Genomic DNA, 14,824 nt, shown 5'->3' with positions numbered 1-14,824 from the left:
ACTTGAACCAGGTCAAGTTTGCATTACATAATGAGCAACAATGAATCCAGTCCACTGCTGATGTTCATTCATTGATCTAACATTCTGCAATAACAACTTAACTATAACCAATATAAACTTGTAGGATTTCTAAACTATTTTACCCCGACACATTTATAAGTAAGACATACTAAAATTGTCATCTCTGCTACTCATTTCTTCGATGGTGCTAATAATAACCAAATCTTTAAGCATTCAAAGTGCTGCTTACTGGAAGCTAAAGAAAATGGATTTCAGCTCGAATCTGAAAGCGCAGTCTTAAAGTTCAGAAACTAAAGTACTTTACTGTGTTTTATTTTTGTCTGAGAACCTAGTAGGCCTAATTAGAAAAAAAATCAAAAAGTTATCTTTTTCTATTATTTTCAACAAAAGCAGTTTTGCCACTGAGCATCCTTTCTTCAAACTAATAGGTTTATCAACCAAACACTCGCCTCCACACTGCAGTCTTCTTTCTTACACCTTCACTGCCCACAGAAAATTTTAATACTGTTAAGTATCCCATTTATCACCATATGCACACATTGCAAAAAGCAGGCCTTACCCAAGTGTATTGTGTTGTGGCCCAAGAAGCCAGTGTAGAGCAGTATGGAGGAAAACAAGAAGAATAAATATTTTCTATTGTTGATGTAAAGGACTGTTGCTACATACCACCCACCCAAAAAAAAAGAAAATATTCAATGCCAAAATAGTTCTGAATACATTCATAGTTAAATGCATACTTTTAAAAATTAATGTCATTCAGACTTCAAACTTGAAATAAAGAGAAACATCGGAGGATGTATCCAGATATTAAAAGTTGGGAATAAAGTTATGCTATCTCAACATTAAAGCACATTTCTGAACTCAGATTAATCTAGTGCTTACTTTGTGGGGATGTTTTCTACTTTACGCAGTTTAGAATGTTTTAGGATGTGATTGGCACACATTGTGGGAGACAAGATGGTGTCTAAAGACAACAGACATGTTATACTTATGAAATACAGTTACATAATTCCATAGATAATAAAGTTTTAGTTTAAGTCCCTAGTATTTAGTTCCTAGTATTTAGTTCCTGATGGAATGTTATTCACAACTCCTAAATTCTTAGAAAAACAATTAATACTAATTTAAAGACGAACAAACTTTATGAACCTGAACACCACTGAAAAAGCCCGACTAAAGAAGCTTCCTGATGTGTATAAAATGTTTTAATGTACATTATTCTATTTTTAATGCCAACTTTAATTTTTAAACCCCTAATGAATGTGGGGTGGAGGTTAGTGCTTTGCACTTTTAACTGGAAGGCTGTGGGTTCTGGAAGGCACTGCTTTTGTACCCTTGAATAAGATACTTCAGTAAAATACCCAGCTGTATAAATGGTGTTTTGGATAAAAGCAACATTCAAATAGATTTCAAGGTTTGGCTCTACATACAACTAAACAAAACCTTGTCAAACACTGAAGTTACCAAATTACGAAACCCAACAACTCTGTCAGATACAAGTGAATGCTCTACATTGAAATTAGCTAGACATTCTTTTCACCAGAAAAATGACACCCTTTGCTGGTTTCTTACACTGCAGTAGGGACAGGGGAACCATACAGTAACAAACGAAAACAGCCAAATGATCTTGGATAAAAAAGTTACGAATCAGATTTGCTCCTATAGCTCAAAGCGCCATTACATGGGTTACATAAAAAATGGGTGACTCAATATACGAGCCGCTGAACTCAAAACCATCACAAACATCATAAAAATGAAGGGTAACAGTAAATAGGAAAAATAAGAAAGGTTAAAATGTCATATGAAATATAAAAGGCATTTGGGTGAAAGAAAAACAGGATTTGGGGTTTTTCTCAAGAAAAACAGAGATTAATGTTGATCCCACTGCAGGCTGCATGCACCATTTTAAATAATTCAATTTAAGCATGGTATTTACTAATGTTTTTGGTGAACAAATAAAAGTGTGATCTTAATTTGAACTCATGTTTCTCAGTGAGAACAGCAAATTGCCATCTAATGTTATTTTTTCGTATTCTTTTTCTACCATAGATATGTAAAAATATGTTGTAAAGATTTCTATTTTTATGAAAGGGTATAAAATTCAATCATGTTGATTGGTACATTTCACTCCATTATGTAATGCCTTATGCCAGTTCTAAGGAGACGTGCCTGGATTCTATTTTTTTTTAAATAAAAGTATGTCTCAAACCCTTCCTGTCTCTTTCATTTATTTCCTGCTTTTCATCCCCCTTTTTCCTGTTACATTATCATTTTTTTCATGTCTAATTTGTTACCTGTTTTGTTCTGTCTTGTTTTAATATTCTGTATGTGAATTACTAACAAATGTTCCATGTAGTGTATATATGAATACAGTAGGAGTATGAATATATCAGTTTGTATAATAAGACCAGTTTGTATAAAAAGACCATGAAGTGGTCTTTGAGCAGTTTAAATTAGTCTAAATTCATTTAAATGAAGACTGTCATGGATAAAGAGTGTGCAAATCCACAGTGGTCTAACCAGTCACTGATGGATTCAGGGACGATCAACATTGTCCACGAGGGACAGCCAATGCACAAACTGTCTTTTTTTACAAAAACACTTCTACAAGAAGAACACAAACAAGTACTGAAACATAATAGTTTAGTACATGTGTCAACAATTGTTTCTTAAAACTATATGACAGGGATACCGAATGAAACTCTTCTCTGCATTTATTTTTGTGCAAAACATGCAAATTAGAACAATGCTTGTTGGCAATAACCATTATCAGGGTGAGCTACACCAAAAATATGGAAAGCTTTAAATGGGACTTAGTCATTGATCTATTGCATATCAGACAGCCCTTTGAAGCTTTTCTCATTCATTTGCTCTAATGGAAGACAGAGACAGTAGAAGACTAGTATTGAGGTCACCTTAAGAGTTTTCCAGCCTGCAGTTTCCAAACCGTGCAGATTCAATGGGTTTATGTTTCAAAGGAGGCAAAACAATTTTGTCTCGTAGGCTCCATTTCTTCTGTGCGTCTGCAGAAAATGCCGCTTTCTGTTCCTTTCTGTGGTACGTTTTCCCCTCCAGTACATGAAAGCCAGCAGAACCTTATTATCTTATTTCAACCTAGCTGCTTAACTGATAAGGTTAGTTACAGCTGGATTTTAAATGCTGGTCTTTTAAAGAGTGAATCATGGGCTAGTACAGTTCAAAGAATGGTAACTGGCAGGAAAAAGTAGTGCCAAAATTGTAATTCTGGTCTATGCAAAGTAAGTTTCTGTAATGTCTTTGTTTTCATAAGAACAATGTTGATATGACTATGTGCTGGTTATAGTCAGAAATGTTTTTTTATCATATCTTTCATATTTTTTTATAAACCTTCTTAGATTCATGCATCAGAAGCGCTTATATATATAATAAAGGCAACTGCTGTATTTCCAGATTTGTGAATGAGCTTGCATTGGGGATTCCCGTTTGCTGTACAAACATGATTTACTTGATTTCTTTGTGTTTTATCTGTAAGTCAAGATCATAGAGTAGGCTGATGTGTGGAATCTTAAGAGAGATCACACAAGTAAGCATTATAACTTATTAATACACTTGGGTTTTGTTGTCTTTATTCTAAAAAAACGATTTCACAGGATAGAGGTTTGCTTCATTGCATGCAGTCTGCAGAATTTTGACTGTTGAGCTTTATCCCTGCGCAGTGATTTGATATGTATTTGTCCTTCAGTCTGCTTCAGAGACAGTAAGTACATTGAGATGCATGGTGTTTTGGAAATAGTTATAGAAATGACACCTAGGTTAAGTGATAAAATTGACTGCACTGCAACTAGTTACAGAGGTGATGAAACAGCACAATTAAAGGAAAGTGTACACCTGATTGAAAATGTTCAGTTATTCTGGGAATTCTAAAAACCAACAGACAGTATTATTGCAGTTACATCCGTAGCTTTGTCAACTGAAGGGATAACAAGAACCAAAAATCCTGTTTTAGGTTTGCATATCCAGTTCATAAAAGACATTTCCTAGACTAAATTAATCACCCATCTATTTCCAAAACATTTGTCCTGGTGGGGGTAAAAAGTGGTACAGTATATTGAATGGGGAGTATCAGACAGTGTGTTCCTGTCCAACAGCTTTATTACATTCCAGACATTAGCGGACTTTCAACCATTCTAGTTGTTTCTTTTTCTGTTTACTGAGCCAAGGTTCCTCATCAGCAATTTGTTGAAGCAAACCACGGTATCAACTTCCACAGCGGGAGTTCACCAGCTCCTCCTGGGAGATTCCCTAGTGTTCCTAGGCCAATTGAGATATACCCACTGACCCTACAGCATGTCCTGCAAATCCAAGGAATCCTCCTAGGATTCCACCCTTACCAGCTGCCAGAATTACATCATCTGGCCCTTCTTGATTTTAGAGGAGTAGAGACTCGCAGGGATGTCCCTCTGTCATGGAGAGTAAGCCCTGCCAAAAAAACGTTTTTCGCATACTCTTGTACTGAGTTTACTCACTTCACGCAAGAACTCAGGCTCTGACTCAACCTCAAATTCCAACCTGCTTATTATTCAAGAATAAGATCCTGAGATACTGGTGCATCGGCTCCCTCTCACCTGGAGGGAGAAATCCATTTTTTGTTCTGCGAAAAGACAATGACCTGAGATTTAGGGGTGTCGATTCTCTTCCATGACGCCTCATACTGAGCTGCAAAGCATTCAAGTGCACATCACGTATCGGGGATAAGGCAAGAAGCAAAACATCTGTAAAGAACAACTGTACCACTTTCCTACCACCAAAATGGATACCCTCAATCCCTCTGCTGTGGCATGATAGCATATTCCCAAAAATCACAAACAGGAGTGGACGTACCTAGACAGAAGCCCAATGCCAGCTTTGAACAAAGTCAGCTTAATGCCAAGAATATGGATACAGCTCTCAGAGAATAGTGGTTCCACATAGCACACAGAAATGGCTGTAGCACCTCATCTGAGGAATGCAGTCAGGAGCCTTTTTTAGGGCTGCAAACCACACAAAGCTGGGATTGGTAAAACTGTTACAAAATGTAGCTGTGGGATTGATCAGGATATGCAGTCCCCTGTAGCGCTGCAAGGTGATGAGCCTCGATGGAAACAGCGTTTGGTATACAATACTGATATACCTTTCGCATGCGACATCGCACAGTCCCTCACAGTACTGAAAAAGCCATTAAAAAAATTGCGGCAATGAAAAAAAGGAAATGAAAAAACGAGTAATAAAAAGAGTAAATAGAAATGACATGTCCTACAGTTTATGAAAGTAAGTTAATGGGATTGATTCGGTCACATTTCAGTTTAATGAGATTGTTCTTGCATACTGATCCTCGTGCTTTTAGGTATCTTGTCACAGGCCTTTGCTCTGGTAGGGTTGACAAGAAATGTTTCACCTTTCGCCTTTTATTACTAAGGGAGTATAAGCTACAGTTCCATAGCAAGAACTGTATTCATCACTTAGGCAGCAGTTAAGCACCAGGCTGGGAAAAGCCTGGTTAAGAATGAAATGGGAAACAGTGGGGGAAATAAAAAAAACATAATACACAAGGTTCTTTCAAGGCTGGGTATGACTGCCTTTGACTTGACACATTATTTAGCTCGCAATGGGCAAGGAACATGTGTTGCAAATTTGGCTTGGAAAAGAGAGGGAAAATCTGCCTCAATAATCCCCCGAATGCTTGGAAACAGGAGATCAGTTTAATGTTGCCCTTGAAATGACTGAAATTAGCTTGTCATCTCAGCAATACGCCTCGGCAAAATTCAATATTATTAATTACTTAGCCCAGTATGACAATATACTTTGTCTTTGCATGAAATTTAAAAAAAATAAATTGCGGTTCAATTTTCATATTAACTTTTCATTGTAATTATTTACCTTTTCCATTTAGTCCTAAAGCTGATTTTTGTGTGATGACAATTAATTTGACACAGCAATTTGCAATGCCTACTCCAAATCAAATAGTAATACTGAAAACCAGGTTACTTCATCTCATTGGAGGCAGGGGTCGAGAACGAAGATCTGTGTGTATTACATTAATGTAATATCTCAAGATTACTTCTTGGCTATTCATGGTAAAGAGGCAGTAATATTCAGTTTACCGTAGGCATAAAATTTAACTGGCATTTTATCTTCTTAGGTTGGTATGTTGGTATAAGGTTAGTGCTCTTGTGTCTGATTCTAGCCTGGTACAGTAGGTCTTCCGTGTTCCCCAATGGCCACATAGGCTTTCTCTGGGTTCTCTGCTTTCCTCAAACGTGCCCCAGACAAGCTGGCGAGCTTAAGTGGCATCTCGTAAATTGTCCCTTTTAACTTGTTAAATTGTGTTTGCCTTATGATGCTTTGTGGGGAGCTGGTTCTGTTCACAAGCCTCCCACCTTGCACCCTGCGTGTCCATGACAGGCTCTGGGTTCCCGAGACCCCTATCTGAAATAGCCAGCTCTCCGATAATGAAGGGATGTTAGTTTCTGTGCTCTTAAACTCAGCTTCACAATCCCATGTGGCTTCAGAGACAGTGGACCTGCACTGAGTAGCAGCGAGAGCAGACAGACTCCCTCCTCTTCCCCAGTGCGCACAGGGCTGCCTGCAGTGAGCTCTTCCTGACTCTCACCACTCTTCCCTCCCATTCCCGTTTCGCAAACCCAGTGCTGCTTCTCGGTATCTTCCTGTGGACCCGCTGGAAGAGCTACAAGGGACTGAAGGAAGGTGTGTACCACGTGTCCGCCCACCACGATGGCTGGGAGGACATCCGCGAGAACGTGCTCAACTATGACGAGGAGGGAGGAGGAGAGCAGGACCAGGTGAGAGCCGGCACGCCTCGCTCTACTGACCCGAGGGTTGGCCATCTGCACTGGCTCTTTCACTGAGGCACGGACTGGTTTCCATAGCAATGCATGATACACTGTTGTATTTACAGTATCTCCTTCTATTGGAGCTTTGTCAGTACTTGTGATCCTTATTTAGACCTTAGAATGTTAGACAAGACTGCATTCACAGAAGACTGATTTACTTTCACTGTTTTCCTACTGCTTTCTTGCCCTATAATATATACCTACACCGTTTGGGTACAGTAAAATAATCCTGAGAGGTTTACACTGCTTCTGATAATACTCAATATTTCTATCAACTGGTCTTATGATGGTGTGGCCATTAGCAATGTTGCCTTACAACTGTAATTATTGGAATCAATGTGTCCTGTTATTAAAAAGCAACAGTATTCTTTCACCCATCTTTGATTAATTTTTGATTTATTAATTGGATTGATTAATCCAACTTTTTATTAAAAAAGGTACTACTATTTTTGTAAGTCAAAACCTACTTCAAAATCTCTTCATTTCTCTCTAAACATCTATGGGGATGGGATCTTAAAACCAGATCATGACAGGTATAGCACAGGCAATGTGACAGCTGCAACATCACCCTTCAGAATAACAGTAAAATAGAACCCCACTGCTGAAACTGGTAAAGAGAAAACTATCATTGGGGATCAACAGGAACAGACATAGTCAGACATCAGTTTCACACGTACAAATTCACAAATTAATGCACATTTAATAAAGATTTCTGATTTCCTTTGTTAGGGAGAACTGTCGTTAGCAACAACTGCAGTTTGGACTGCTTGTTTGTTAATGAGGCTATCGGGAAAAAAGTTTCTGAAATGACCTTTTACGATTTCAGTTTTATTTTTATATATGTACCACACACACACACACATATATATATACTGTAGACAGTGCAGCCTTCAAATAAAAATCATCCACAATACATTGCATTCCTTGCCCTGGGGCTTCTAAAACTGAGCTGTATTCTGTCGTTCATTCAGAATGCCTATGACATGGCAGAGCTGCAGAAATCTCTCCAGCCTAGCCCAGCCCAGTCTGTATACACGCGGCACAGAGGTGGGCATCACCACCAGGAGAAAGCTTCCCTGCGGAGAGACGTGCCGCCCACAAGAAGCCAGCCACAGGGAGCTATCAGCGCCTCCCGGAAAAACCTGTCCTTCTCCAGCCAGGACCTGGCGCGCTACCTGTGCGAGATCATCAGAGACGCAGACCAGCATCAGGAGTGCCCCCCTTTCGACTCCCTACAGGTTTACTCCACCGAAGGGGAGGGCTCTCTGGCTGGGAGCCTGAGCTCCTTCAGCTCCGCTGGCCTGGAGGAGGACAAGACCTACGACTACCTGAAAGAGTGGGGCCCCAGGTTCGAGAAGCTCAAAGCTCTTTACGAAAGAGCAGAAGCCAGTGACATTTGAGCACCCCCTTGTGAAAAGACAAAGAAGATGCTTGTTCAGGGTACCTCCCCCAAAAAGTGTGAGGTACAGTATACCCTCCAAGCACAGATTTCCTAAAGACTGCTCTTCCCTGATAGCTTTTTTTTTTGTCTGGATTAGCTGAGAAAGACTTGCTTATTTCAGAAGGAAAGGCACGTTCGTTCTGACATGTATTGTAAAAGTCAAGAAGGGAATATGAAAAATAAGGGCATGAGACAACATGATACATGTGTTCAAAGAATAATAATGCACATACACACATGGTGATACTTCACTACTTAACACATTTTATTGCAAAGACACTGGCTTTTGTTTCTGTCCACCTACAGATACTGTAAGGATTTCAACACTTTATGAACAATTCATTCCTCAACATGCATTTCTCTCCTTCTCTTCACATTTCTCTAAAGATCAGCTTGTATATATCGAAAAGGCACAAAAACACCAAATTCACTAGTGCTCATTTTTAACTGGGTGCAAAAGCTATGCGAAAAGATAAAAGCCGTTATTATTTCAAGGACATTTTGAGGTTTTTTCATTTTGAACAGTTAAGCACATCATGTTGTGTATGCTGTATTTAAAATTGATTCACGCATTGGGATTAAAAATGCATTAATTTGACAAGCTCAGAGTGAGCAGACTGCATCTGATGAAATAAAGGCTGCTTAAGTAAACAATCTTTATATCCACAGGCAGGTTCGTGGCTTCCTATAAAGGTAACTGCTGAGTGTGCAACAGCAGGCTAAATTCTTGCTTCAGGTTCGCAGATGATCAATGCGAATTAACTTCAATCAAGGGAAGAATACAAGTGTTTATATGAAGTGATCTTCAAGACAGGTCTAAAAAACCTCTGCAGTTCAAAGAGAACAGACATAATACGCTAGAAGGACTTTGTAGGAGACGTGTGGAACAGACAATGCTTATTCAACATACTCAAAGTTTGAGTCCTTTGAAAAAAAGTAATGAGATGGTTCAATTGTTTGTTACCATATCAGGCACTTTCAAAAGTTGTGTGGCTTTTATTTGCCGTTTTTACTGCCATGCTTAATATGTGGACAGTATGTGGACATTTATTAACATATACACATCACAGTTGTGCATTGGAGGACACACTGGAGTTACAATTATAAAAAGAAGAGAAAAGATGTTTTTGTCCACCCTGAATGGAAAAGCTGTATTTTTTCATGACCAGATCAATGATTTTTCACACAGTACCCAAGACAGGATATAGGGATATACAGACAGTTATAGCTTTACTGCCTCTTTAATATTTTATGGTCTCTTCTAAAATGCCAAAATGCCTACATACTGCATTATACATATTTTAGAGGTAGCATTATAAAACTCTACATATTTATAGAAAAGTGTGTATGTTGTGACAGTGCGTTCAAAAGGCAATCACTCTGAAACATCGAAACAGCAGCTGATAGCTGGCTGTCATGTGACTCAGAACAGCCTGCTGGTTTAAGGCTGCTCAAAGTCACTGATTTGAGGACTTCAAACATGCCAAGTTTTTAAAGATAACACGAGTTCAAACAACATTCTCATCTACAAAACATGAAATGCTTTGAAATGTATCCTTCATGAGAGCTGTGGGCTGACAAGGTGACAAGCCATTTAGACAAAAAAAAAGAAGAGCTCAAATTGAAAACCAGTTCTAATTAAAATGTAAAGAGCTTTCCTTGCGTTTCTTTATCTTTTTCTGCATGTAAATAGGCAGAATTCACTGAGATATGTCAGTTATGTACCTCCAGTGGCAAATACCTTACTTCTTTTTTATAGAGGGGGCTTTTATCCGTGCAGTATATGTATGGCTACACTTTTTTACCTCATTTGTACATAGCAATAACACAGCTCCAGAGAAAAATCTGCTCTCCGATATGGCATGAGATTAAAGGCACAAATCTAACGAGCGATTTTGCAAAGATTCTTTCGTTCCGATTTTCACGCTGTTTTTTTGGGGGGGATGAATTTGGATTTTTACAACACGACTACGCTGGTGCAGATAGCTTTAAAACATGCCCTGCAGTGGTGGAGATATTAATGATGCCGTGTAAATCACCTCTCGTTCCTTCAGAGATCAGCCTGTACTTTTTTTATGATGATGTCTAACATTTCCTTGAGTATTTATCTTGTTTTTTGCGGCGTCTATTACTTCGAAACCGGATTTTGTAAAAAGAATAAATATCTTTGTTTATGTGTCTTTGTTTTGTGTGTTTTATTGACAATGTATTGCTAGATCACTGGATTCCCCATTCCATGCCAAGTTAGGTTTTAAGACTCTTTCAAGTGAAGAAAGCAGCTGCAGGATACAATAAACTTAGAACTCCACAGGTGATACCTCAGATGCTTTGGAGTCCAAGAGGCTACAGTACATAGACCTTTCAACACCATTCATCTTTTATACTCAATTTCCAGTTTCACTAGAGAAGTCTTCATGGTGGCTTCCCTGGGGAGCACAGCAGCAGCTTTGAAAGTGAATGATTTCTGTTATAAGCTCTTGCAGGTGTACTTCTTCACTGGTGCAATTATATGTCTTTATATCTTACATTTAAATATGACATGAACAGAATATTGGATATTAATTTAAAACAGGCCCCTCCAGGTTTACCGCTAACCTCCAAAGAAGAACATCAGTCTCGTAGCCAGGGGATAGCCACAGAAGAAGATATTAATTTATATAAAAATCAAATTGTGGATGATCACCTACACCTATACTGGGATGGCCACAGACAGTATTGTTTTTAATTATGTGCGAATACATACACATGATCTATTTGCATTCAACACAGCAATAATTTTAAACCACCTTCCCTCCTCCCCTGATTGGCACACATCACTAACAGATTGGTGACCTAACAACTTTCCTACACAGTGCTCTAAGACATATACCACTCAAATAATTGCACTGAACTCTGCTGGCATATATCGTGATTCCTGTCTCTCTCAAGAGCTATAATAACAAACACTTATGTATGACTTATGTACGGTTTTGACTAATATATGTAGATTTCAAAGAAGAATAGTGTTGTAAATCTTTCTGGATGATATAGTGTCTTTCTACGGTATGTTCACTCCTGAAAAATGATCTCTGTGTACCTATTTTACTTGGCTCAGTTCCTGCTTTTTTACTTTCTGGTTTCACTTTATTAAGTCTAACATTGTTTAGCTTGTAAGGTGATATAAATATCTTACATCTGTGGTCTGTTTACAATAATGTGAAATCAAAGTTAAAAAAGATCTGCTTTGTAACTCGAACCTCAAGGGAAACTTATCTCTAAGTACTCTTTAAAGCTCGCGTTTCACATGAGTGGAGACTGGAATACGCACAGCCATTTTCAGCCATATGTCTTAATTTCATTGGATAGCTGATACGGTTGCGTGTCGTGTGATCTAGGATGCTTAGAGGTTAAATTATGGTCAAACTTTACATTTTTATCACCCACATTGGGACTGGAGTAACTGAATATTTTTAAAAAATGTGTGGCATACGTGTGAACACCAACTTAATCAGGAAATAGTGTATAAGATACAGCTAGTACTTTGATTACACTCTATGATTTCTGTAAATTGGGATTGCAGCCGTAGATCGCATAGTTATTGCACCGTGCGATCACCTCGATCAGATTGCAATCTGTCGTGACCGTCGAGCGCCGCTTACTTTTCTCGCAATCAGATGCCATCCAGCCGCGAACCGGGAGGAGGCACATAGCAATTTAGCTGCTGACTTACACAGTCAAAGACATAGCTTACTGTGCAGGGGAGAGCCGCAAAGGAAATTTCCAGCTGCTACTATAAATTAACTCTGCACATGAAACTTAAAAACCGTATGCATTTAAATATGCTGTTTTTAAAAAGTAAAAAAAAAATGGTAACAGCAAACGAGTAAACGGAATCTTATTTGCAATGTTTCTTGTTTTAATATTTAATAGACTATATTGCAAAATATTTTGTTTTATACACTCAACACGCACTTAAAGATCTCAAATATTTTGTCTTTCGTGTCAATAAATATTTTAAAATTGTATGTAAAATAATGCTCAGGCGAAAGAGACTTTTTCCTAAACATTTTTAAACCGTGCAAAAACAAACATTCATGAGCTACAGCATACTATATACAGTAAAATGAGCATTCACAATTTACTCAAAGCCTCTAGTAGTATTCTCTCCTATTACAAGGACGTTGTTATTAACTACAGCTTAGTTTGAGTGAAATAAGTCAAGATGGTCAATTAGGAAACATAAAAAAAGATCAGAACAACTCAAAAGTTAAACGGGACAATTCGACACCTGGCTGCTTGTTCCACATCAAAAAGACAATTCTATTGCATGTTAATCTGCACACAACAGCTACTGAAGCAACTGAGTACAATAAATCAGAAACAGTGAGCTTTTGTCTCTGTCAATCATAGAAAGAAAACCGAAATTAAAATTTTCAGCAGTAAATCGACTTCTTTTAGCGTGTAATTAAAATACGCAGAAGCAATATTTAAAGGAAGGTAAATTCGTTTGATGCTGCCACAGAAACGTTACAGCCCGAATAATGGACCGGAAAAAAAGTAGGTCTACTGTATGCGGTATCCGTGTGTGCTGTAGGTGAGCACTCTCTTTCTACGATTATTACTGTACCTAATTCCAAACTCCCTTCACTGAGTGCATGTAACTACACTGTAGCCCATCGTGTAGTATTTCACTGTGCAATCGACTGTTCGGAGATGCATGCCATTAAATTACACAGAACCTGCACAGTATATGAAGGCCTTTATAGAGCTGGTTTTAATCATTCGGTGTATTCTTTACGCACAGTGTAGGCAAGCTACAGTACGGTTAAAAACTAGTGTGACCCTTTCTTCAGTTGCATAAAAGTGAAATGTATTTGGCATCTGAGACTCCCTTAAGCTTCTATGGAGCAGGTTTTCAGATCAAAGTCCAGAACAGAAAGGTTAAAAAACGAAGTCTCTTATGGTTTCAGATATTATAGAATATGCTTTAACAGATCTGGTAACGAATTTTGTTATAAGCTAAAGGCGTCTACATGTAACAGTTTAGCACAACCAAATACTTTAAATCACTTTTTATTGTTGTGCTAAACACAACCCTCTATTTATTGGATTCAATGCAGAAAAAGGATGTCAATTCACAGGCGAAAAAGAAAAAAGCATTCCACTCAGTATTGCGGAATGTCTGCTGCAGCAAACATCTAAACTGGGCACTATTAAACACCATTTAGTGTATAACTTGAGAGGCACAGGGAAAGATCACAACCCATTGGAGAGACGCTAGTCCAGGGTTCCCCAGTCCTGATTGTAATAGCGCATCCACACACCTGACGGTTTTCATTCCAGCTGAGCTTAGTTATTTAACTGAAGTCTTAATTGAACAAGTTGCTGGAGTGGGACATTTGCCAGTTCTTTCCACTCGAATTTTATGGAATTGGAAATTTTATGTCATGTACTGTATGCCAAGCAATGAAAACAATTAGAGTTCAATTTAAGCCAATTTAATAGGTTTATTGTGGGTTCAATTACATGAGTGCTCGGGAGCAACCAACTGGCAAGTGTGTGATTCCCCAGGATCAGGACTGAATTGACACATCTGTAAAGACAACACCTGCGTGCCCTTTATGCGATCGTTAATTGAACCGGACTGCAAGGCGCTATATCAATGATAGTGTCACCTCACTTTCTGAAGGTTCATCACGACTTACAGTACCAACATTGCCGCAGGACACGGTCGCTTCTTGTGTAACACCGGCTTTGTGGAGAGAGGTGAATGTGATAGCTATGAATTGAATACTTATCCATTGTATTAAGCCAGACAGTACGTCATTCCCTATAGCCTACAAACAGGTGCTTGGTGCAGATCTTCATGCTGTTAATTATCAAGAAAATACGTGCACTTACCTATTTCTGGCAGCAGCAGAAGAAAGGTAAAGCCAAAGAACAAAAATAGGCTTGCAGATGAAAATATAACCAACTTTTCTATGTGTAAATGTGCTTGTTTACCTATTAATTTGGTTGGATTCACTAGACGCAACTATCTCTCACCTATATTACAGGCCAAAACCACGGTCAGGGTCAGAGCCATGCATATACTACAGCTCCGAAAGCAGTAATGGTCCGGTCATGACACTGCTCCCACAGCGCTCTCTTGTGGTGTGGAGGGGAGATGGACGCGACATCATTACACTTCTGTTAATCATTATTTCGTAGGAAAAAAATCAGACGGGTAATTTTGGTACAGAAGATTATTTGCAGTGTTTTCGTCTGTTTGAAGTTCCTTTTAAGTAACCAGAGAAGGTATTACGGGGGGACCTTTCAGTATAACATATATCTCCGTATAAACCCCAGTCCCTCTGAAGTTAAGGAATGCAGATGGTGTTTATCTACTAGCATAGTTCAGACATCTTTTTTTCTGCTAGCTGCAGAACGTTTGTTGACCAAACTGAAATCCTGTTACACTGTGGAATGACATCCCTGTAACCCTTTGGAAGAGAGGTCCTGTGGACCGGGACAC

General features: G+C 38.6%; 1 protein-coding gene across 1 annotated transcript in view; it reads left to right on the top strand.

Moving 5' to 3' along the window:
* The window catches only part of LOC148817211 (neural-cadherin), a 94,925-nt gene extending 84,418 nt beyond the window's left edge, over positions 1-10,507 (top strand). The window contains exons 32-33 of the mRNA XM_088938706.1: positions 6,685-6,839; positions 7,862-10,507. Of these exons, the coding sequence (XP_088794832.1) occupies positions 6,685-6,839; positions 7,862-8,290 (584 nt within the window). The 3' untranslated portion in view covers positions 8,291-10,507. The remainder of the gene's footprint in view (positions 1-6,684; positions 6,840-7,861) is intronic.
* Positions 10,508-14,824: the final 4,317 nt, after the last annotated feature.

This window comes from Atractosteus spatula, chromosome 21, assembly GCF_055471065.1.
Source record: "Atractosteus spatula isolate fAtrSpa1 chromosome 21, fAtrSpa1.hap1, whole genome shotgun sequence".
NCBI lineage: Eukaryota > Metazoa > Chordata > Actinopteri > Semionotiformes > Lepisosteidae > Atractosteus > Atractosteus spatula.
The sequence above is the reverse complement of the archived record's forward strand: the minus strand, read 5'-3'. Positions and strand labels throughout refer to the sequence as shown.